This window comes from Gymnoscopelus braueri (assembly GCF_963280865.1).
Source record: "Gymnoscopelus braueri genome assembly, chromosome: 6".
Taxonomy (NCBI): Eukaryota; Metazoa; Chordata; class Actinopteri; order Myctophiformes; family Myctophidae; genus Gymnoscopelus; species Gymnoscopelus braueri.
Genome location: NC_137607.1, coordinates 5395688 through 5419469, shown reverse-complemented (window position 1 = coordinate 5419469; position 23782 = coordinate 5395688). Strand labels below are relative to the sequence as shown.

General features: G+C 45.6%; 1 protein-coding gene across 1 annotated transcript in view; it reads right to left on the bottom strand.

Moving 5' to 3' along the window:
• The window catches only part of sh3rf1 (SH3 domain containing ring finger 1), a 101152-nt gene that overhangs the window by 48588 nt on the left and 28782 nt on the right, over positions 1-23782 (bottom strand). The window contains exons 3-4 of the mRNA XM_080431324.1: positions 3778-4053; positions 961-1056 (exon numbers count right to left, since the gene is read on the bottom strand). Of these exons, the coding sequence (XP_080287450.1) occupies positions 961-1056; positions 3778-4053 (372 nt within the window). The remainder of the gene's footprint in view (positions 1-960; positions 1057-3777; positions 4054-23782) is intronic.

Sequence of the window (23782 nt, the reverse complement as noted above, 5' to 3'; positions counted from 1 at the left end):
CTTCGTCCTACCCCAACACCCCTCTGACAGATGTCGCCCCCCCCCCCCCCAGCCCGTACAATGACCATTATCACCCTCCTCCCCCGCCCGGCTTCCCTCCCCCCGAACACGGGTCAATTGTGTTCCTATAGACGCTCGAACAAAGCCGGACGCACCGCGGTGGGGATTCGAACCCACAACCTCCGTGGTGGCGGCACAGGGACGTTACCACTGCGCCACCCGAGCGCCTGTGTTTCAGCCAATGCACTCACACAGCTGCACAACACCTAGGCAGTGTTGCCAGATTCTGTGAGAGAAACAAGCAACCAGGTCTAGGAAAAAAAACAGCCCAAAAGAAGCGACTATATGGGCCACATGAGTACTTTAACATGTACATCAGCTATTTGAAAATAGCAGATCTACAAGCTGTAGATCGGCTATTTTCAAATAAAATCGTGCGGGGAAATTATAATAAGCAGTTCTGGCAACCCTGGCAACCTAGGATGACGACGGCGACACAGACACATACGGGCAGGTGTGCGCGCCACCCGCCGCCGACGACTCTCCTTGACGTCAAAAGCTGTCGAACCTGCGTTGGTGTTGTGACACTCTGATGCCCGCAAAACACTTACATCTCTGCCGAAAGCATAAATTAGGCTTGGAGAAAAAAAAGAGTGAGATGGAGAGAGAGAGAGAGAGAGAGAGAGAGAGAGAAATCGGAGCCGTCTAACCGCCTGTAAACTTCAAAGACACCCTTCGGTGCTTCTCTGAAATACATATTTCAGCATTTCACCAAAGGTGAAAGGAAGGAGGATTTCGGCTGACTTCATCAAGAGAAACTAGTCACTCTCTCGTGTTCCGCCTCGGGTACCGCGGCGGGGGGGGGAGATGGGGGCGGGGGGGGAGGTGGGGGGGGGGAGCAGGGGGAGCTGGGGGGGGTTTGTGATGTTTCAAGGAATTCGTCTAACAACTTCTGCTTACCTCAACATACGAGATGGGGAAGATTCCTATTTTATCTCCCAGCATTCCCTCTGCCCAGTTCTCATCCACTCGGCGGATAACAGTCAAGATATCATCCTGAAATGTGCGAGGAGAGAGAGACAGAGAGAGAGACGGAGAGAGAGAGAGAGAGAGAGAGAGAGAGAGAGAGAGAGAGAGAGAGAGAGAGAGAGAGAGAGACAGAGAGAGAGAGAGAGAGAAGCCTTGTTACCGGGCAGAACATTGTTAAGTATGCTGTTAACAAGTTCCCCGTCCTCTAGGAACGAATACTTAGTGAGACAGAAGCTGGAATAGTGAGGCGATGGTTGGTAAGTGTGTGTGTGTGTGTGTGTGTGTGTGTGTGTGTGTGTGTGTGTGTGTGTGTGTGTGTGTGTGTGTGTGTGTGTGTGTGTGTGTGTGTGTGTGTGTGTGTGTGTGTGTGTGTGTCGGGGGGGTGCTTTATTAAAGGCAGTGTGCCCGGGAGTAAAACAAAGCAGCTTAATATAGAGAACTCCGTATGGAAAACAGCCCACTAAGCATTTTGCCTTCTCTTTCTTTTCTCCGCTTGGCATAAATAAATAAAAAAACAGTACAGCATTTGACAGTTACATCAAGACACATTACAGTAACCCTGGCAGAGTGGGATTCATATATTCCTACAGCATTTTCCCCATTTGTACATCAGGGAGACGAGGTACAGGTGTGCTTCCCTCGCAAAAGGCAGATTTTTTTAGCTTGGTCTCCTTCAGATTTTCTTTTAGGTATCGGTGTGAAAGTTCTTTTTTTCTGAAGAGGAAACATTGTAGTGTTTCGTCGACTAAAACTATGAAGAAAAATGTTGGTCGACTGCCTTTTTTCACTGACAAAAACTAAATAAAAACTAAATAAAGCTACGATGACTAAAACTGAGACTAAAATATATTGACAATTTTGTCAGCAAATAAAAACTAGACTAAAATGTTAGTGAGGGACGAGTGGAGAAGAGAGTTATTTTATGTTTGGTTGCGCTCAGGTGTTGCGCTCTGAAAATAGCAGATCTACAAGCTCACAAAGCGTCGCAGCGCGACGCGTTATGAGCTTGTAGATCGGCTATTTTCAGCATGCAACCAAGTGTAAAATCATCCATTACGACGCCATCAAGGCACCGCCAACATACATTTTAGTCGACTAAATCAACTGTATATTATAATCTTATGATATTTAGTCGACTAAAACTAGACAAAAACTAAAACATTTCAGATGACTGAAATATGACTAAAACTAAAATGGAATTTTATTCAAAGGACTTTGACTAAAACTGAATCAAAATTTGCTGTCAAAATCAACACTCAAACATTGAGCTCAAGTTTTGGTCCATATTGCTTGTGTGCTGTTCATGTTCCAGACTCGTACACACAGCTAAATCCTTGGTGTTTAATTTCAACGCTGAAGACAGTACAAACGTATCCATCTGTACTTTCTTCACCATTAAATCACCTGTGTAACTGTGTATGGGGAACACTGAACTACGTCTTGGTCCATATAGCTTGTGTGCTGTACCGACTCTACCGTACACATTTAATTACAGCTGCTCATCTCTCTCTGAGTGGACAGTCCTCTCTCTCTCTCTCTCTCTCTCTCTCTCTGAGTGGACAACCCTCTCTCTCTCTCTCTCTCTCTCTGAGTGGACAACCCTCTCTCTCTCTCTCTCTCTCTCTCTCTCAGAGTGGACAACCCTCTCTCTCTCTCTCTCTCTCTGAGTGGACAACCCTCTCTCTCTCTCTCTCTCTCTCTGAGTGGACAACCCTTTCTCTCTCTCTCTCTCTCTCTCTCTCTGAGTGGACAACCCTCTCTCTCTCTAACCCTCTCGTTGCAGAGTGTTTGGAACTGTAAATTATTGCTTGGGGGAGAAAGAGAGACAGAGTGAAAAGTGCGTCACCCTAATTAGAGTCCCTTTTTTTAGCCCTGGCCGTTACCAACGTGGCAGCACCCGGGGGGGTGGCGACTGGCGAGGGGTGTGTGTGTCTGTCTGTCTGTCTGTCTGTCTGTCTGTCTGTCTGTCTGTCTGTCTGTCTGTCTGTCTGTGTGTGTCTCTCTCTCTCACCTAGGGGCTGTCACGATTATGACATTTTTACTTTTTGCGATTTAACGATTGAATTGTGTTTCTGTTGTTGAACATTGGAACATTATGAAAAAAAAAACTTTTCTCCCCCAAGCAATAATTTCAAGCTCACGCATTTTGAGCTTGTAGATCGGCAATTTACAATATTTTTGAAAAGGTTTGAAAATATATGATATAGGATTTTTTTTCAACATTGATTTACAATCAATGCTCTTATTCCAGAGTGATTTACAGTAAGCAAGGTAAACACAAGGTAAATACACCAAATGCACGGAGACAGCGTAGTCAGTGCCTCAAATAGATTGCGATCATCTCAAACAGATTGCGATCATCTCAAACAGATTGTGATCATCTCAAACAGATTGCGATCATCTCAAACAGATTGCGATCATCTCAAATAGATTGTGATCATCTCAAACAGATTGTGATCATCTCAAACAGATTGTGATCATCTCAAACAGATTGTGATCATCTCAAACAGATTGCGATCATCTCAAATAGATTGTGATCATCTCAAACAGATTGTGATCATCTCAAATAGATTGTGATCATCTCAAATAGATTGTGATCATCTCAAACAGATTGTGATCATCTCAAATAGATTGTGATCATCTCAAATAGATTGTGATCATCTCAAACAGATTGCGATCATCTCAAACAGATTGCCATTAGGGCGATTCTGTAATAACGGTGACAGGGCCTACAGACGCGAGTCTCACCTTGGAGAAGGGCAGACAGTCCTTGTCGGCCTCCTTGTCCTTCAGCTCGAAGTCGTAGAGGGCTTTGCACTGGGGCGGCGGCTGGGGGAGGGGCTTGACGATCTGCACGAAGTTGGTGGGGAAGAAGCCGTGGACTCCGCCCATCTCGCCGTGGTACCAGTTCTCGTCCACCTGCCGGCGCAGGATGATGACGTCGCCCTTGCTGAACTTGAGGTCGCCGGGCTCCTTGCCGTCGTAGTTGTACAGGGCCTTGGCGCACGGCAGCTGGGGGACGCCCTGGAAAAGACAACGACGAGGGTGAATTTAATGACCCGCCGGTAACGTTCGCACATACAACACATTCACATATTAACTCATTCACTCAGTTAACTCATTCACTGAGTTAAAACAGGACAGGAATGTCATTGTTTTATTATTTACTTAAGTGTCCGTTTCTGTTGGTAGTCGTGGCTGCCAGTTCCCACCTGACATCATGTGTGAGTCCCGCCTGCTCCAGACCATGCTGAATAACTGCTAGCTTGCATAGCGTCTTCAGGCTAGGACTCAGGTCTAAGATATACAGATCCTCTGGTGTTTGTTGTCCAGCAAAGATAACGATACGATCTCCCACCATGCAACAGCACCCTATCCCATCCGTCTCAGACGGTCCTTTCCCCTTGGGCTCAACCTTCTTCCAGGAGAAGGTCTCTGGATTTAATTTCCACAGATCACTGAAGGTCCGGTCCTTGGTGTGACCACCATATATGTACAGCTCTCCATTGTAGGTAAAGGCTGAATGACCGTAGCGTCCTTCTGGAAGATGATGTGGAGAAGGTGTGTTCAGCCAGCAGTCGGTCTCTGTGTCAAACACTCTGATGGCATTGCAGTGCTGACCCTGGTGCAATACAAACATCTTTGTCCCGATGATGGTGGCAGAGTGACCTGATGAAGCAGGAGGTGGAGTACCTCTGGTGTTAATTAAGGACCAGACCATCGTGATGGTGTCCAACTTGTACATGTCATTAATTAAATCAGTCGTGGTCAATCCTCCATGAATATACATGACCTTCCCCAAGACACAGGCTGAGTGGTAGCTCCTCTCCCCTGGAACAGTCCCAGAAACCCTGGGTTTGAACCATCTGTTGGCGTCAACATCAAATGCATAAAGCACGTTGCACTCGTTGCAGAGAGAGTATTCGGGACAACCTCCCCAGAGGTAGATGACATCTTCAACCAGCACTGCTGAGGTGCCACAGCACAAGAAGGAAACCTCGAGGTGATGTTCTCCTCTTCCAGGTGTCGCCGGGGGCAACGTCCTCCAGCGTAAAGACACTGTGTTGAAAACGTGCACATCAATCCAATCCATGTTGTCATCATAGCATACTTCAAAGGAGTACACCTTGTCTCCAACTGCAACACCACTATATATCGGCGGTCGTCCACTCAGATGCAGCGTCCAGCGGAACATTTCTAATGCTGTTCTTTAAGTCTTGCTCTGTAAATGAGTCCTAATGTGTGCTCTACTGCTCTACTGCTTATTATTGGTTCAGTGGCACAAAGGACTCGCAAAGCTTAACAAATCCACAAAGCCGATGAGTTGGGTTTGGCCAATCAAAGAAGCCGACGGCTGCTGATAGCGAATGGATCACCAGCACAGTCACAGTCCAGGCTTCTGGGAATCCTCTGTTCCTCACAGCAGACAGTCCGTCCGGTTCAGCTGCGTTGACAACTAGTCTTCAGAAGTTACTTCACACATTCACTTTCTAATGCTGCCAGGTAGCTTCTGCCAGCATTTTTAAGCATTCCGACTAATTTTTCACGAACCACAGCATATTTATCTCCAGTATGATCGATCCCCTGATGGTTGCTAATCACGGAGGAAATCACTGTGCTTCCGTGAAAAAATGAATAAATGTCATCGTGACCTTCCGTTCTCTTGTTATACCCAGTTGAAAATAGCATGTTTTGCCAAAAATACATAGTAAAACACAGGAGCCGAGATACAGGAGGTGGATCTACAAGCTCACAACGCGTCGCGTTGTGAGCTTGTAGATCCACCTCTGCCTCCACATGCAAACTCCTCACTGTCAGGTGAAAAGGAGCGGGTACTGTGCTGCCTGTTAAAAGCAGGCAGGGTGGAGTACTTACACCATCCAGTTATTACACTCTGTATTTACAGAGCCTCTACACAATGTTACACTGAAATATGTCACCGTCTGGAATACATGCGTACGGCAGAGGGGACAGACAGCAGTAAATAATAGTGCAGGTAGAGAGAGGATCTACTTGTGCTCAGGGAGAGAGAAAAAAGAGGGAGGGAGACATAGTTAAAGATTTTCCCCAAACTTTAACAATCATGTATAATTCATCTCCCCTCAGAGGGGACATTCATTTTTCAGAGAGGTACTATGGCCTAAGAGTGGAGCAGAAAACGCGCGCGCGCGCGCACACACACGCACACACACACACACACACACACACACACACACACACACACACACACACACACACACACACACACACACACACACACACACACACACACACACACACACACACACACACACACACACACACACACACACACACACACACACACACACACACACACACACACACACACACACACACACGACAGTAAAAGCACAGGGTGCGGTCAGTCTGCAAAACATGGAACGCTCAACTTAAGTCTGTGTCATGGTCACGTCACAGTAACTCTGAGAGCGTACAAACGGACCCATAGGGATCCATCTGTACGCTCTCTGATTTGAATTAACATCGAGGCCTAACATCGAGGACCGCAGTGGTGGAAAAAGTATCCAAATATTTTACTTAAGTAAAAGTATCAATGCTGCAATGTAGAAGTACTCTGTTACAAGTAAAAGTCCGGAATTCAAATTCGGAGAGCAAAAGTACACAAGTATTGGTATCAAAATGTACTTAAAGTACCAAAAGTAAAAGTACTAAAATGTTTGAAAATAGCCATTCTACAAGCTCACAACGCGCCTCGATGTGACGCGTTGTGAGCTTGTAGATCGGCTATTTTCAAATAGCCTAGGAGGTATAAAATAGGGCTAAAGTAAGGTTAATGTATGTTTTATAACTGTATTGAGTAAAAGTACAATATATAGACAATTGGAAATACTCTAGTAAAGTAAAAATACCTCAACATTTTACTTAAGTACAGTACTTGAGAATATGTACTTAGTGACTTTACATCATTGCTTCACTGTGTAGTTACTATGCCTTAAAAAAACACAATGGGCCGAACACGCGTGCTGGCGTAGTCGTCACAAGATGGTTCGTTGTCAGACGACCAATCTGGGAACCCATCGTCAAAAAAAAAGGAAAAACGGCGCCCTCTGCTGTTTTTCACTTTTGCATTTGACTCTGGGGGGGATTAACTAGACCTATGCTCACTGGAAACCGGGGTTTGGAGATGCCCTCAGCCCTCCTCCTCCGGTGGTGCGCCTACGTTTTCATTCCCACTAACAACATTTCTCCACGGAACACTAACACCACTCCTCCCAGAGAACATGGATCGTTTTGGTTATTAAGCCCACTTGTTTCTATGATGAAAGAACAAGTTAACCCATTAATACCTGGAACGCATCTGTGTCACTTTAGATTTCTTTGGCTATTCAAAAATAGCAGATCTACAAGCTCATAGCGCGGCACCGAGTGCCGCGCTACAAGCTTGTAGATCTGCTATTTTTTTTTTATTATTATTTTTTTAAACTGTTTTTTTAAAGAATCGCCTCAGGTCTTTTAAAATGTTACTAACTTTCCGTGGTTTTGTCGGCTTCGAGGACGCTATTGTTAAATGAGTTTCGGTTTGCTTCCAGGGGGAAGCGAGCGCACAGATGTAAATCCCGCCCACTACATTTGATTGGGTAAAGCGCGGCCTTGCTTCCTGATCTGAAGGCCCGCCCCTATTGTAGCCAACGTGCATAGGTGCTCAACGGGGCTCCCGACAGATTCAAGCGCAGCTCTGAATCAATCTGTTCTTGAGAGACTATCCGACGACAAACAAACCCATAAGGAATCTGTGCATGGCTGCATGCGCAGCGTGTCTCAAAAAGAGACACACTATAACCATGTTGTTTGTGTCCCCCCATCATGGGAGTTGACAAAGCCTGTGTTTGTGGCCCCACCACGGTGACGGCGCTTTGGCCGGCTCTCATGACGAGTTGACTGATGCAGAGCCTTATAGCCCCCGAGAGGGAGGGTTTTGTGGTCTCGACCTGCTAGTCTGGAGGCCCCTGAAAGGCCCTTTCAGGGGGTGGGGGGTGTGTGACAATCCAGGGGAAAGGGGAGGGAGGGGGTGGAACGGGGTTGGTGTGTCTGTGTGTGGAGAGGGGGGGGGGGGGGGGGGTTAGAGAGAGAGAAGAAGAGTGTCAATGAGCTCCATTCAGGCTGTGTCGACTGTGTGAGGAGGGCTGGGGTCCAAAACCTGCTCTCACAGCCCATTTATACTTAGTTGCAAGGCAGGCGGGCGTCGGGCAAACCGAAAATAGCAGATCCACAAGCTCGCGACGCGTCGCGTTGCGAAGCGCTGTGAGATTGTAGATCTGCTATTTTTCCCGCAAACCAAGCATAACGGAGGCTTTTTAGCGGTCGCTCTGCAGTGCTCAGAATCATAATCACTACCAACGGTAGTGGGGGGAACATATTCAGCCAGCGAGGAATAGAAGGCAAAAAAAAAAGCACAGGAGGGGGAGACACCACATTGGTTTGAACTGAGGACTAAAAGGAAGGAGAGGAGACGAACAGGGGGAACGGTGTCGCGCAGCAGCAGAGCCCTGTAGAGGGTTAAAATCTCTCTCTCTCTCTCTCTCTCTCTCCGTGTCCTTGTGAAAGAAAGGCTAACGAAGCGTTTAAAAGGCTTCAGGAAGGAGGATCAAAGTACAGAGGCTGAGGCGTGATGGTGAGACAGGGTGACACTGTCCCGCTGCACACCGTCACACAGCAGCCCTGCAGCAGACCAGTGTGTGTGTGTGTGTGTGTGTGTGTGTGTGTGTGTGTGTGTGTGTGAGTCTGAAGGGCCAGCTTGCGGTCAGAGACAGACAGAGAGACAGAGGAGGGGTACTGCAAGCCCCGCCCCCCCCTAAGAACTGGGCCTCTTTTCAGGTGGGGGAAGAGGGGAGAGGGGGGAGGGGTGGGCCTAAGGCCCGCCCACACCTGGCAAGGGGAGCTTTACTTGGGAGCATGGATAAAAAAAGCTGTGTGGATGGCTGCCCAGGTGCAGAGACAAACAGCAATTCCACAAAAAAAAGAAAAGAAAGAGTCTGCATGATGCCACTAATGCAGGGGTCCTCAACGTTTTCAGGCCAAGGACCCCCTAGTTAGCCAAAAATAGCCGATCTACAAGCTCACAACGACTCGCGCTGCGAGGCGTTGTGAGCTTGTAGATCTGCTATGTTTGGCTAACGTTCCCCTCAGAAAAGGGATGCTAGGGTTCAAGTGATTAATGTAAAAAAAGAAAGAAAATCATATCACACAAAGATTTGGCGCCCCCCCTGTAGTAACTCTGAGGACCCCCTAGGGGTCCCGGACCCCCTGTTGAAGACCCCAAGCTAATGAAAAAAAGCTCCGCTTATTTATTTATGTATTTATTGATTGCCAACGTCAACGTTTGGATCAGTTGAGATCTTCATCTGGACTTTTTGAGACTCAGAGCTTTAAGAGCAACTGGAATATGGGTCATTGTTTGACCTTATATGGATGACATGGGTATCTATCTGCAATGCAGACAGTCGTGTCCCGGTTTCTAACCACTTTCGATTTTTTTTTACAGGCTGGAAAAATGCTAATGAAAAAAGTGGAAGCTCTGTGGCGGTGTCTGGTTCAAATGATTAGAACAGGTTGGGCTTATGCAGAGAGAGACCGACTCGGGGCTTCTGTTCCGTTTATGCACAAACCAGGTGTTGCTTCCTCGCAATGCGTACAATCCTGTGTGTACGCGGGAAAAAAGAAAAGCAACGTGACTATACCCAAGCCTAGTACGCACGCGCACGCGCACGCACACACAGCGTTTGATCATCGATAAACACCGTACTACAATCTGGATAAACAACAACACAGTGCAGTGAATCCACCCCCCCCCTCTTACAGTCAGTGGTGTAAAGTAACTAAGTACATGTACTCAAGTACTGCACTTAGGTACAATTTTGAGGCATTTTTACTTTACTGGAGTATTTCCAATTTTCAGTACTTTTACTTCTACTCCACTACATCTCAGAGGCAAATATTGTACTTTTATCTGCCATTTGAAAAATAGCCGATCTACAAGCTCACAATGTGTCGCATCGCGACACATTGTGAGCTTGTAGATCTGCCATTTTCAAATGATTTTTATGCATTTTACACATTTGAAAACTTTTGTGAAATGGGACATTCTGCATAACGAGTACTTTCTATACTTTTGGCACTTTAAGTACATTTTGATACCAATACTTTTGTACTTTTACTCCAGTAATTTTAGAATTCCAGACTTTTTCCTTTTTTCTACATTGCAGTATTGATACTTTTACATTGATACCTGGAACGCATCTGTGTCACTTTAGATGTCTTTGGCTATTCAAAAACAGCAGATCTACAAGCTCATAGCGCGGCACTCGGTGCCGCGCTATGAGCTTGTAGATCTGCTATTTTTGAAAAATCTTGAAAAAAAAATTTTTTTTTCTTTCCAAAAACTGTTATGATTTTGAATTTTTTTAAAGAATCGCCTCAGGTTTTAATGGGTTAAGTAAAACATTTGAGTACCTTTCCCACCACTGGCCCTCTTACAGTACACACTACTCTCCCTTGGGTCTTGCTATCCCCTTCTCCTGGCCTCACACAAGAGAGGCCGTCAGCAGATTCACATTTCCATGTTTCACTGGGCTTAACATAGAAGGAGGGGACTGTATGGGGCCCTCTGAATGGAATAGGTGATGTGAGTGTGTGTGTGTGTGGGGGGGGGTTAATATCCGGTCTGGGTGTGTGTGTGTGTGTGTGTGTGTGTGTGTGTGTGTGTGTGTGTGTGTGTGTGTGTGTGCACCGTGGTCCTTCATAAAAGAGGCAGCATGCAGGCCACAGTCCAAAAAAACTCCCATCTGGACATTTCGTCGACTAAAACTATGACGAAAGATGTCCGTCGACTACCTTTTGTCACTGCCGAAAACTAACTAAATAAAAACGAAGCTTCGACGACTAAAACTAAGACTAAATATATTGACAATTTCGTCAACAAATAAAAACTAGACAGAAATGTTAGGGAGGGACTGGTGGAGCTCACAAGTTGTGAGCTTGTAGATCTGCTATTTTCAGCATGCGACCGAAGTGTAAAATCAGCCATTACGACGCCATCAACGGCCAAGGCACCGTCGACATACATTTTAGTCGACTAAATCAACTGTAGTTTTTAGTCGACTATAATCTTATGATATTTACTCGACTAAAACTAAATGGAATTGTATTCAAAATGTGTGTGTGTGTGTGTGTGTGTGTGTGTGTGTGTGTGTGTGTGTGAGTGAGTGAGTGAGAGAGTGAGAGAGTGAGAGAGTGAGAGAGTGAGAGAGTGAGAGAGAGAGAGAGAGAGAGAGCTATGTCTCTCACTGTATAGAAGAAAAGAGAAGGGAGGAACCAGCCACCCTCCCCACAGAAACGCTACTATCTAGGCTCCTTTCAGCCAATGAGACACACACACACACACACACACACACACAAAAGCACAGCACAGAGGAGCTGTGTGTGTGTGTGTGTGTGTGTGTGTGTGTGTGTGTGTGTGTGTGTGTGTGTGTGTGTGTGTGTGTGTGTGTGTGTGTGTGTGTATCCCCAGAGAGGACGGGGACAGAAGAGACTGCATTAGGACACATCTCCTCTGCATCAGTTCTCCCTCACACAGATAAGGCCTTGTCCTACCCAGAGAGCCAACGGGAAAAGAGAAACTCCTCCATCAGATAGAGACGCTCCCTCTATTCTCATCAAAGGAGGAGACGAGAAGAAGAGAGAGAGAGAGAGAGAGAGAGAGAGAGTCTTCTTCCTCACCTCGTTCTGTCACTCTCTCTCTCCCTGCAGTGTGCAGGTTTATGTTAGTGATTATTATGTGTCGCCATAAGTCTCTGTCAGGTATAGCTTTATCAGATGGTTGAGACTCTAATGAGACTCTGACTCTGCACCACGACTAATGACTCACAGCCTCTTTAACCCCTTAAGGCAGGGGAACGCACACACGGGTCGTTTTAAGATTTATTTGGGCTTTTCAAAATAGCAGATCTAATATATTGACATCTATTGACATAAATTGTACATCTGCTATTTTAGAAAAATCTTGAACATTTTGTGCACATCTTTGAATACATAATATTTTTTTAAACAACATATTTAACTCAAATCTTTGCGTCTGGAGGTCCCTGGAACGAAATATTTGACAAATGTTCGCTTAAAAAAATATATATATTCAAAGATTTGCACAGTTTTTTTCCCCCTAAAAAATAGCAGATCTACAAGCTCCTAGCGCGGCACCGAGTGCCGTGCTATGAGCTTGTAGATCTGCTATTTTTGAATAGCCCAAATAAATCTAAAATGACACCGATGCGTTGACACCCGGCTTTAATGGGTTAAAGATTTAACACACACACACACACACACACACACACACACACACACACACACACACACACACACACACACACACACACACACACACACACACACACACACACACACACACACACACACACACACACACACACACACACACACACACACACACACACACACACGAGGATGAATATAGATAAGCAAAAGACTCCGACGCGACAATGGATCAAAGTACAAACACTACCACAAGAAAACACACTTCTCGTCAGTCATGATGCAAGCCCACAAACACTGCATTGGGTTGCAGTTGATTTAAAACCCTGTATTTTTGTTCCCTTTGTGGCAAATGCAAATAGAAACTTACAAATGTGCCTTTAGAGACGCAAAACATGCCTTTAAATACCACAGTGTGCAATGGACGTTTATGAGCCATTAAAGCAAAATCTGGAGATATATCCTCAGCATTATTTTAGTAACTTTCTGGTTCTTGGTCAAAAACATGATTTTGATTTAAATTTGCTATGTGATGTTTTGTCCTCTCTTCACGGCTTCCCCAAATAAGGGAGGGAAAAAAATTAGGGCTATGACATTTGAATGATGTCACAGTAGGACTGAAGTGACAGAGTGTGTTTAGAAATGTGTGACATACTGCCTGCTGTCTGCTTGGACTGTGGCCTGTTGTGTGGAATTACAGAGAGTAAAAATGTAAAGCTAACACATTTAAACACTAGCGTAGGGAGTGCTGTTTGTGTGTGTGTGTGTGTGTGTGTGTGTGTGTGTGTGTGTGTGTGTGTGTTCGCGTGGCAGTCAGGGATATGTGTAACATGGAAAAATGTATAGCTCACACATTTAAACACTAGTATATCGAGTGCTCTGTGTGTGTGTGTGCGTGTGTGTGTGCGCTCGCGCATGCATGCGTGCGTGCATTCACAATGTAAAAGGTACAATTGGCATCTGCCTGTATAGATCTACTGCATTATTGGTTCCCTGAAGTAAATCAAAAGACTGCTGCTTCTCTTTTTGGACAAAATCGAACAATTCTGACCCTTCAAAAATACTCTCTAGCTTGGATCGTGTACTCTCTCTCTCTTTGTTGCCGTTTGTTTAAGGACAACACCTTTACACGTGGTGCTGTCCCCATAAATGAGACTGAACCCAAGAGTTAATTAGATCAAAGTCCTTGTCACCTTAACATTAGTGCCAAAACTCTTTAACTGCAGCACGTTGTGTGTATCTAACCGAAAACACATTGAAACCTGTGGACGCATTAAAACAGCAATGTTTTCACTTTAAAACACACTGCAGCATAAGTGCGCACTCACGCTCCACCGCGTGTGTCTGATACGACGCCAAGAAAAGCGGTTTGCAGCCCCGCCTCCATTGTAGATCGCAATTAAACCCCGAGTGTGAAGGGATTTGACACGCAGTAAAAAAAAAAAATTGCTTCATCCATGTGTAACTCTGAGAGCGTACATATGTAACCAAATGGACCCGTACGGGTCCATTTGGTTACATATGTACGCTCTCAAGAGTTATATGAGCACCGACGATTTCACCGTGTCACCGGGTCATTACTGAAGCGCACAAGTGTCAAGTCAGCAACCAACCGGTGAACACACAGGCCTGAGACACGAGACCAGGGGGTCAAGTGGTGATAATTAAGCGAACACCTTGCTTTTTTTTTTTACGCGGCCGCATGCACGGGCTGCTGACATCTTCAAAACAAAGCCTATAATAAAATATGCAGCTTCAAACGGGCTTCGACGCGACTCGTCTCTTGCCAGTATATATGAACGCGTGTTGTACCGTGCCATCTTGGCCGGTGTGGGGAGTATAGTGCGATATACGTGTTGAACGTTGTGCTGCAAAATCGGGAACAGACCCATGCCAAGTCTCTTTAAGCACAACGGCCGTGAGCAGAGCAAGGCTACAGGTAAAACTTCTACGCCGTCAGCAGTCTGCGTGTCGGTGTGTGCGTGTGTGTGTGTGTGTGTAACCACACAAGACACAATCCTCTAGAGCCAGTCCCCACCACCCCGCCCCTCCCTCATGTCTCTGTGCCAGACAAGTCTTGCTTCCATACGAGGAGCTCAAGAAACTCTGCGGGAGGCTGGAGGGTCTGTCTGTCTGGATTTTCTGCCTCTTCCACCGCTAGTCTGCTACACACCAACCAGCGAGACAACATGACAGGCATTCTCGGCCAGAGGAAGCAGCAGGATCTATCCAGTATCCACACACACACACACACACACACACACACACACACAGTTCCTGGGTACACTCCGTCTTCATTAGCATGCCAGTGTTTACTGATGGCCGCGTTTGTCGAGCGTCGCGGCCGTAGCGACGCACAATTATGGAAGTGTGGAATTCTGAGGGCAGGGGCCATCTTGTTTTCATTAGAGCTCCATTACTTTAAATTGGTTCCTAATGGCCTTGTTTATGACCACCGGGAGACAGCTTTCCTCCCCGCGGCCTCCCAGCGCTGTCTGTCTCCCCCACCCAGTCCCCCCAGTCCTCCTCCTAGGGCCTCCTTCTGTGTGTCACACACAGGACAACAGAGAGAGAGAGACACAGGACAACAGAGAGAGAGAGACAGGACAACAGAGAGAGAGACACAGGACAACAGAGAGAGAGACACAGAGAGGACAGGCTGGCCTGGTGGAGCTGACTGCAGCAGTAGGCATTCATCAAGTTAGAGGTTTTGCATGTTAAGCCAGTGGCTCTGACAGAGGCAAAGTTAAGCAGGTCAATAATTAATTAGCGAAGTAATCAGGAACACAAAAAAAGCAACTAAGAAGCAGGGTTTAGTGTCCCAATACACGGATGAATACGTAGCGTTGTGGTGGAAACTATTTGTAGTGAAACTTGTTCCGTCTAAAGATGTAATCACGTGCGTCTCGGAATCGACGTGGGAACGGCACGGATTCATGTGGATATCGGACTTAATGTGGCATCTATGACGTAGGACACCGATATATGACGCCTGATCCGAGCCCCCTTTGTCTTTGTCCATTATAAAATCAAAGTTAAACTAGAAAAAAGTGCTCCTCGGAGCACAGGTCTCCGCCAGGTCAGGTAAGTTATTGTGGCCTCCTGGTGGCGCTATAATAGGCCAATGTGAAAAGGGTGGCATTTCTTCCGCGGCCTAGTGGGAATGTGCGTGCAAATTTTCACGGAAATCGCATGCCACGTTCATGATTTCAGACATTTTGTTCCAAACGGACCAATCCTGCAAACTTTGGAAGTCAACCTTAGCCAATCAGGATGGAATATGAAATATCGGACAGATGCGTCTTGATCACATGACTATAGAGATACTGTGTACCGATGTGCGTGATGTTTGGATAAAATCTGAAGGATTAATATCCAAAAATGTATTTGACATAAGTCGGCCTCCTGGTGGCGTTGTAAAAAGCAGATGTGAAAAATGCAGTGCAAATGTTTTTCCTTGGCCTCTAGGGAGTAGGCGTGCAAAGTTTCACGCAGATCGGTGCAGTTATAGTTAAAAATGCAAATCGGCCTGTTATAGCGCCACCATGAGGCTGATGTGAAAGGTTTTAAGTGCCATTTCTTCCTCGGCCTAGTGGGAATGTGCGTGTGCAATTTTATGGAAATGGCAAGCTGCGTTCATGATTTGAGGCAGTTTGTTCAAAACGGACCAATCCTGCAAACTTTGGATGGTAACCTTAGCCAATGAGGATGGAATATGGGAAATCGGACAGATCAGGGTTGATCACATGACTATAGAGATACTGTGTACCGATTTGCATGAGGTTTGGTTAAAAACTGTAGGAGTAATGGGGAAAAATGGGTTTTGCACAAATCGGCCTCCTGGTGGCGCTATGACAGGCCTATGTGAAAAATTTGAGGCAGAGGTTCTGAATTGGCATCCAGGGAGTGTGTGTGCACAGTTTCGCAGCGACCGGGCCAACGGTGCCTGAGATTTGGTGCTAACACACAGACAGGACACACGGACGGACACACGGACACACGGACGGACAGACGGACGGACGGACGGACAGGGGCGAAAACATACTCTCTCGCCATGCCTTTCGGCCTGGCGGAGACAATAAAAGATATGTGAAAAAACATGAGTGGAGGTACTTCTGTGGTCTACGTGCAGTGTGCGTACAAAGTTTGGGCCTGATTGGTTTATAGTTTATTATGGATCCCCATTAGTCCTCACCACAGTGAAGACTGCTCTTCCTGGGGTCCAAACATTCACACTTCACAATCCAATTAAAACATAATAAAATGGAATTCTACCATTACATTGCAAGATTTCCTCCGGACACAGACACACACGCAGAAACACAGAGCGACCCTCTTATAGACCGCTAGGCCAGGGGTTATCACCAGGCTTGTGACGGACATTTTTGTCAAATTTAATATTTTTGCGATGGGACATACAAAGCAAGTCAATAAGCAAGTAAGTAAATAACCAGAAACACATAGACCTAGACCTAAACGTATAGCCTACTAGTGGACTCCTAACATGCTATAGTTATTAGCATCTATGCTAATGTGCAACACATTTAAAAATGATAGCATTTCTGCGTTCAAAAAAAAGAAAAGAAAAAACTGGAGACTGGCATTTCACTGATTGGGTTTTTATCAGTACAGTAAGAGCTTTCATCGCAAATTAGGCTACATGAACAAAATAAGAACATTATGTTATGTTTTGTAGAGCCACACAGGGAAAAGCCCATTTTACCCAGAATACCCCAGGGCACTGGGTGGTGATAAAGCCCATATGGACCTAAACGTCGGTACGTCTCCTCATTGGCTGGTTGCGGGTTGTCAGAGCAATTGGCCGAGTTAACCCTTTACGACCGGGAACGCATCTGTGTCATTTTCAGATTTCTTTGGCTATTCAAAAATAGCAGATCTACAAGCTCCGGTGCCTCGCTACGAGCTTGTAGATCTGCTTTTTTTTTTTGAAAAATCGTGAAAATGTGTGCAAATCTTTGAATATATATATTTATATTTATATATATTTTTATAGCTTTTTTATAACATTTTGAACTCTGTTACAACTTTTTTTTTTTTTGGGGGGGGGGGGGGGGGGTTTCCTGGAACAAAATATTTTGGGATGGGGGTCCGCGGCCAAATACATGAAATATACATGAAAAAGTTTGAGAACCAAAAAACTGTTAGGATTTAGAAGACATTTGTAGAAGCAAAGATTTGAGTTAAAAAATGTTGCTTTAAAAATGTATTATATTCAAAGATTTACAAAAAAAAATCCACCATTTTTCAAAAATAGCAGATCTACAAGCTTGTATGAGCTATGAGCTTGTATATCTGCTATTTTCTAATAGCCAAAGAAATCTCAAAATGACACAGATGCGTTCCCGGTCTTAATGGGTTAATGCAGTCTCACCTCGAGAGGGAAAGTGACGGCCAAACAAACCCATAGAGTAGACGATTATGATGATGATGACACATGGTTAGATGACACACGGCAAGACGATGACAAATGGTAGACGATGGCGCACAGCGGGAGATATTTATCCACCCAGCTGCCTTTCATAAGGAGGACAGACACGCCAAGCCATGAGCAACTAGTCTGAACTCTGGCTTTAGGAGAAACACTGCTGTGTTGGGAGACTAATTCTCCTTGTTTGTTTCCCACCCCCCACCCCCCCCCTCTCACACTACACAGCGCCATGAGGACACGCAAATTGGTTCTACAAACACACAGGCTCTCAGGGCCGTCTGGAGGCCAGATGGAAGTCTGTCTCGCACGTGAGTGAGAGTTGGAACATGAGATTTCCACTGTGGTCCAAAAAACTCCAAACTCCCATTTCCTCCTCCGTCTTGCCTAGGTCACTGGTTCTCAAAACGTGGGGGTCTGGGGGGCCGGGCCTGCCCGCCCAGGGGTCCACGAGGTCCCCCCCTAGTGCCTAGTTAAATGACTGATAGTTAGGAACCAAACCCTTACAGGTCTGTAACTCTGAGAGAGGACACAATATGGGTCCGTTTGGATCCATTTGTCCACTCAAGAGTTCGACTACATTACCGCTGAGGATTTTACAGTGTATCCCAGAGATACAGAAAGTTATCAAACGGGGGGGTCTGTGGCCTAATGCACCGGGTTCTCAAAGTGGGGTCCGGGGACCCCCAGGGGTCCTTGGGGGGGGGAACCAGGGGGTCCCCAGCTAAATTAGTTAATAGTGTAACATAAGCGATTTATTTTTTTACTCAAATCTATGCTTCTGGAGGTCCCTGGTACAAAATATTTCGGAGATATTTCGGAGATATCCAAAGTCATACCATTTTGGGGGGTCCATGACACGTTAACACATTGAGTGCCAAAAACGGTCCGGACCGTTTTTCATAATCCAAACGAGGAGTTTTTGTATTTATTTTTATTATTATTATTTTTTTTCCTTCACAGCACCAGGAGATATAATTTTTCGAAGATTTAGACTCCAATCCACTTCCTGGTTAACTTATGACTTCAAAAGCCTGAATCTCGGCTCCTGTGTACATTTTTTTTTTTATTATGTATTTTTGACTATTTTCGACTATTTTCAACTGGCTGCAACTATGGAACGGATTACCGAATGTTTTTAGTTTTTTTTTTCCCCGATTGTACGAGACCCCTGTGTGTGTAATGAGGGGATCACCGTGAGGACGGTGATCACTGAAAATATTTTGTGACTACTTGAAAAAGGTTAAAAAATTGTTAAAAAATCAGGCACTGTGAGTACCCTGTTTAAAAAAAAAAACCTGGCACTCAATGTGTTAAAAGTTTGAGAACCGACTGGGCCAAATGCATATCAAACTGGGGGTCCTTGAAGTTGAGAATCATCAGCCCTGCATCACATGGCCCGGTAAGTACTGAGGTTATGCGTAACGGGACAGACAGTGTGTTCTCTTCCCCCAGGCGGGGGGGGGGGGGGGGGGGGGCACAGTTACAACACACACCTCTGGAGTTAACCAGCCACTGACCCCTAAAAAACCCTCCTTTTTTTTTACTGCCAGTTCCTGACCCCTGGCCGCAGCGCCGGGCCCCCATGGGAACCACCTCAGTCCTTGGGCCGTGATCAAAGCCCGACGGGCCCCGCAGAGAGAGAGAGAGAGAGAGAGAGAGGCGAGGGTACGGAGGGGCCCCCATGAGGCTGCCATGTGTGAAGTCCTCTCCAACCAAACGCTGTGAGATTCTTTACGGTTTGAAACTTGGGGAGGAAAATTCTATTAACCCACTCAGGCCGGGAACGCATCCATAATGTCATTTTTTGTTTTTTTAGCTATAGCCATTATTGTATACTTTGGCTATTAAAAAAATAGCAGATCTACAAGCTCATAGGCCGCGCTATGAGCTTGTAGATCTGCTATTTTCTTGAAAATCATGAAAATTTGTGCAAATCTTTGAATATATCGATTTTTTTAAGCGAACTTTTGTAACTGAAATCTTTGCTTCTGGGGGGGGGGGGGGGGGTCCCCGGAACAAAATATTTTGAGATGGGGGTCCACGACAAAATACATAAAACTTTTTCATGTCAAGGACCCCCCAAAATTATGAGAACCCACTGACACTAGAGGCAACCTACGGTTTTCAGAGAACTGTTAGGATTTAGAAGACATTTTGTAGACGCGTTTCCGGATTGAATGTGTTAAAAAAAAAATGAAATACATGGAAAACGGAGTGAAGACACCGGTGGGGCGGGGTGTGGGGCGGGGTGGGGGGCGGGGGCATTTAGTAAGCTACAGATTAGTCATCAAAAAGAAAAGACTTTTAGGAGGAAGGGGGTCTGGATTTATGGAAAAAACTACACCAACAGAGCAGTCGCCCATACGGCTTTCATAAAGCCCTGTGTATGTGTGTGTTGGCTCTGGATACAGCACGTAGGTGCTATTGCATGGAGGCCCCCACCTTTTCATATACTTACTTAAGTGTGTGTGTGTGTGTGTGTGTGTGTGTGTGTGTGTGTGTGTGTGTGTGTGTGTGTGTGTGTGTGTGTGTGTGTGTGTGTGTGTGTGTGTGTGTGTGTGTGTGTGTGAGCGCAGAGTGGTCGAAGAAGTACTCAAATGTTTTACTTAAGTAAAAGTATCAATACTGCAATGCAGAAGTACTCTGTTACAAGTAAAAGTCCGGAATTAAAATTTGACTTGAGTACAAACGTATTGGCATCAAAATGTACTTAAAGTACCAAAAGTAAAAGAACAAAAATGTTTGAAAATAGCAGATCTGCTTGCTTGCAGATCGGCTATTTTCAAATAGCCGATCTGCAAGCTGATGTATAAAATAGGGCTGAAGTGGTTAATGTATGTTTTATAACATCATAATTTATATCTGAAAAGTAACTAAAGTTTAAAAAAAATTGTAGTGGAGAAAAAGTACAACATTTGCCTCTGAGATGTAGTGGAGTAGAAGTGAAAGTATAGTAAAGTACAAATACCTCAAAATTGTACTCAAGTACAGTACTTAAGTAAATGTACTTAGTTACTTTCCACCACTGAGTGTGTGTGTGAGCTGGGTGTTGTCTTTACCTGGCTGGCCTCAGTCCAGCAAACGAAGGCTGCTTTGGTTCTGGGTTCTGGGTGGCCCAGGATCACACAGACTGGAGAACAGAACCCTCTATCTTTGTGCCAGTTCATACACTGGACTTTAAAGAGAGCTCTCACAGGAGGGAACCTGCTCACGTTTCAGGGCGAGAGACGCCGAACTAAGCGAGGCAGGCCCGGGGACTGAAGGGAGGGAGGGGCCTAAAGCTGGGAAAATGGAAAATGGAGGGGGGGGCAAGGAGAGCCAGCCGACCAGATCAAAAAGAGTGAAAAGAGAACCGAGCCTGCATGGCCCGCCTGAGCTGAACCTGTCAGCGTTTGAGGGTTCTGCAGTGTAATGGGGCAGACAGAACCTCTGGGCTCCAACGGGAGCCAGAGAGACACGGGTCCTGCTTGGCCAAGACCAATCTACTAAAGCAGGACCAGCTGGGAAAGCCAAGAGAGGGAAAAACAAAACACTACAGTCTGGTACGTCTACACACACACACACACACACACACACACACACACACACACACACACGCACACTCACAGCTCAGGTAGCGCCGGGCCATGTTTATTCAAAAGCGTTATCGTGATATTAACGGCCCCGGAACATCTGGTGTTCGACACATCTCCAATGTAGTAGACTTTTTTTTAAAATAATTTATTCAATTCACCTTCCCTCTGTGTTTAATATATTTATTTATTGACTGAAGTCAGACTTCTGAAGAACAACTGGTTGAAGACGATGCAACAGAGAGGTGGCCTAGTTAGAGAGGAAAGTCTTTTTAGTGAGTTCTTTGAACTGTTGAAAGATGCAAGGAATTTGTTTTTTGGAAAATGATTTCTTCTTCTTTGAACTGTTGAAAGAGATACAACTAACATTAAGTATTCTGGATATTCGGCTACATTATTCACGTTCTTCACCAAAAGTTCACCAAACAGCTTGTGCATCTTTTTAACCCGAGATGTTGCCCACTGCTACACAGTAAAACCCTTACTGTCCACTTATCCATTTATAACTCGGAGAGTGTCTGATGAAGGGCCGCTTGCTATGGTGGAAGCAGTGGTGTAAAGTAACTAAGTACATTTACTCAAGTACTGTACTTAAGTACAATTTTGAGGTATTTTTACTTTACTGGAGTATTTCCAATTTTCAATACTTTTACTTCTACTCCACTACATTTCAGAGGCAAATATTGTACTTTTACTCCACTACAATTATTTGAAAACTTTACTAGTTACTTTGCAGATATACTGGAACTCCCTCAAGGACCCCTGGGGGTCCCCAGACCCCACTTTGAGAACCAATGCTGTATAGGGTCTCATTGAGCTGGAGAGAGAGAGGACAGGCTGGCTGCTGAGAGCTGTGTGCGTTGAGGGAGGACGGAGGCGGACAAGAGCACCGCTGCATCGTGACGGCTGGCTGAGAGAGGGCTGAAGAGGAGGAGGCGGCTATTACGGTCTGTATCCTGAGAACTTCAACCCACCACCTCCTCCTCCTCTTCCTCCTCCTCCTCCTCCTCGACCCGTCCTCCTCTTCAAGCTCTCCTCCATCTCCCAGCCTTTCCACCACCACAACACGTTCGGAAAACCGCAAGAGAGGTCAGGCTGAAGTCAGAGAGTGAGTGAGTATAAATCACCAAGTTACTACCCAAAGAGTTGACTAACCGGAGAGAAGAAGAAGAAGAACGGGGGACAAAAAGGCTTCTGCTTGTTAACCCATTAAGACCTGGAACGCATCTGTGTCATTTTTTTATTTGAGCTTAAAAATAAAAGCATTCCTTTACATTTTGCCTATTCAAAAATAGCAGATATACAAGCTCGTAGCGCGGCACAGAGTGCCGCGCTACGAGCTTGTAGATCTGCTATTTTTGAAAAATCGTGAAAATGTGTGCAAATCTTTGAATATATATATTATTTTAAAGCGAACATTTGTAACTCAAATCTTTGCTTCTGGGGGGGTCCCTGGAACAATATCTTTTGAGATGGGGGTCGGTGGCCAAATACATATACTTTTGGGAGGTCCTTGACATGAAAAAGTTTGAGAACCACTGATATAGAAACATAGGTTTTTTTTCAGAATACCGTTGGGATTTAGAAGACATTTTGTAGAATCGGCTTCAGGTCTTAAATGGGTTAAAAGGCAGCTTATACTGTAGTTGGGGAATGTGTGTGTGTGTGTGTGTGTGTGTGTGTGTGTGTGTGTGTGTGTGTGTGTGTGTGTGTGTGTGTGTGTGTGTGTGTGTGTGTGTGGGGGGGGGGGATGCAGATTACTTTACAGATGTCACATTTGTGTTGGATGTGCCGGCGCTCGGTGTGAGCTGCATTCTAAGCGGGCCGGGTCACGTCTCTCTTGGCAGAGCTGGTGAAAGCGTGCAGTGTGTTGGGCCGGCCTTTTGTTCTGTGGGGTCCATTCAATGTGGGGGGGGGGAGCCACCTGCTCTCCGCTTGCTGGGCCCGGCCTGGAAGTCTTTAGCCACGGAGCCCCGGCTGGTTGATGCGGAACTGAATCGCCCGCTGGCTCCCAGAGGCCACCCGGGGGGCCGTAAATAAGGCCGGCGTTAGACGCTTCTTTCTGGGGGACCCTGCCTTGAAAAACTTTTCAGCTGCTTCGGCTGTGAAAAGTCTCATAAGTAATGTGCACGTAAAAGTGATTTTTACGATATTCACCCACATGTCTGTGTTTGGATGTGTTCTCCGTACCGCCGTGTCGCCCCCCCAAGCCCCCTTCATGTCAACTGACAGACACTTTAATACCAGATGTACAAATCATGGTAGAGTCAGAAGGATAACAGGACCCCTATATACAACCATATCTGACCCCTATATACAACCATATCTGACCCCTATATACAACCATATCTGACCCCTATATACAACCATATCTGACCCCTATATACAACCATATCTGACCCCTATATACAACCATATCTGACCC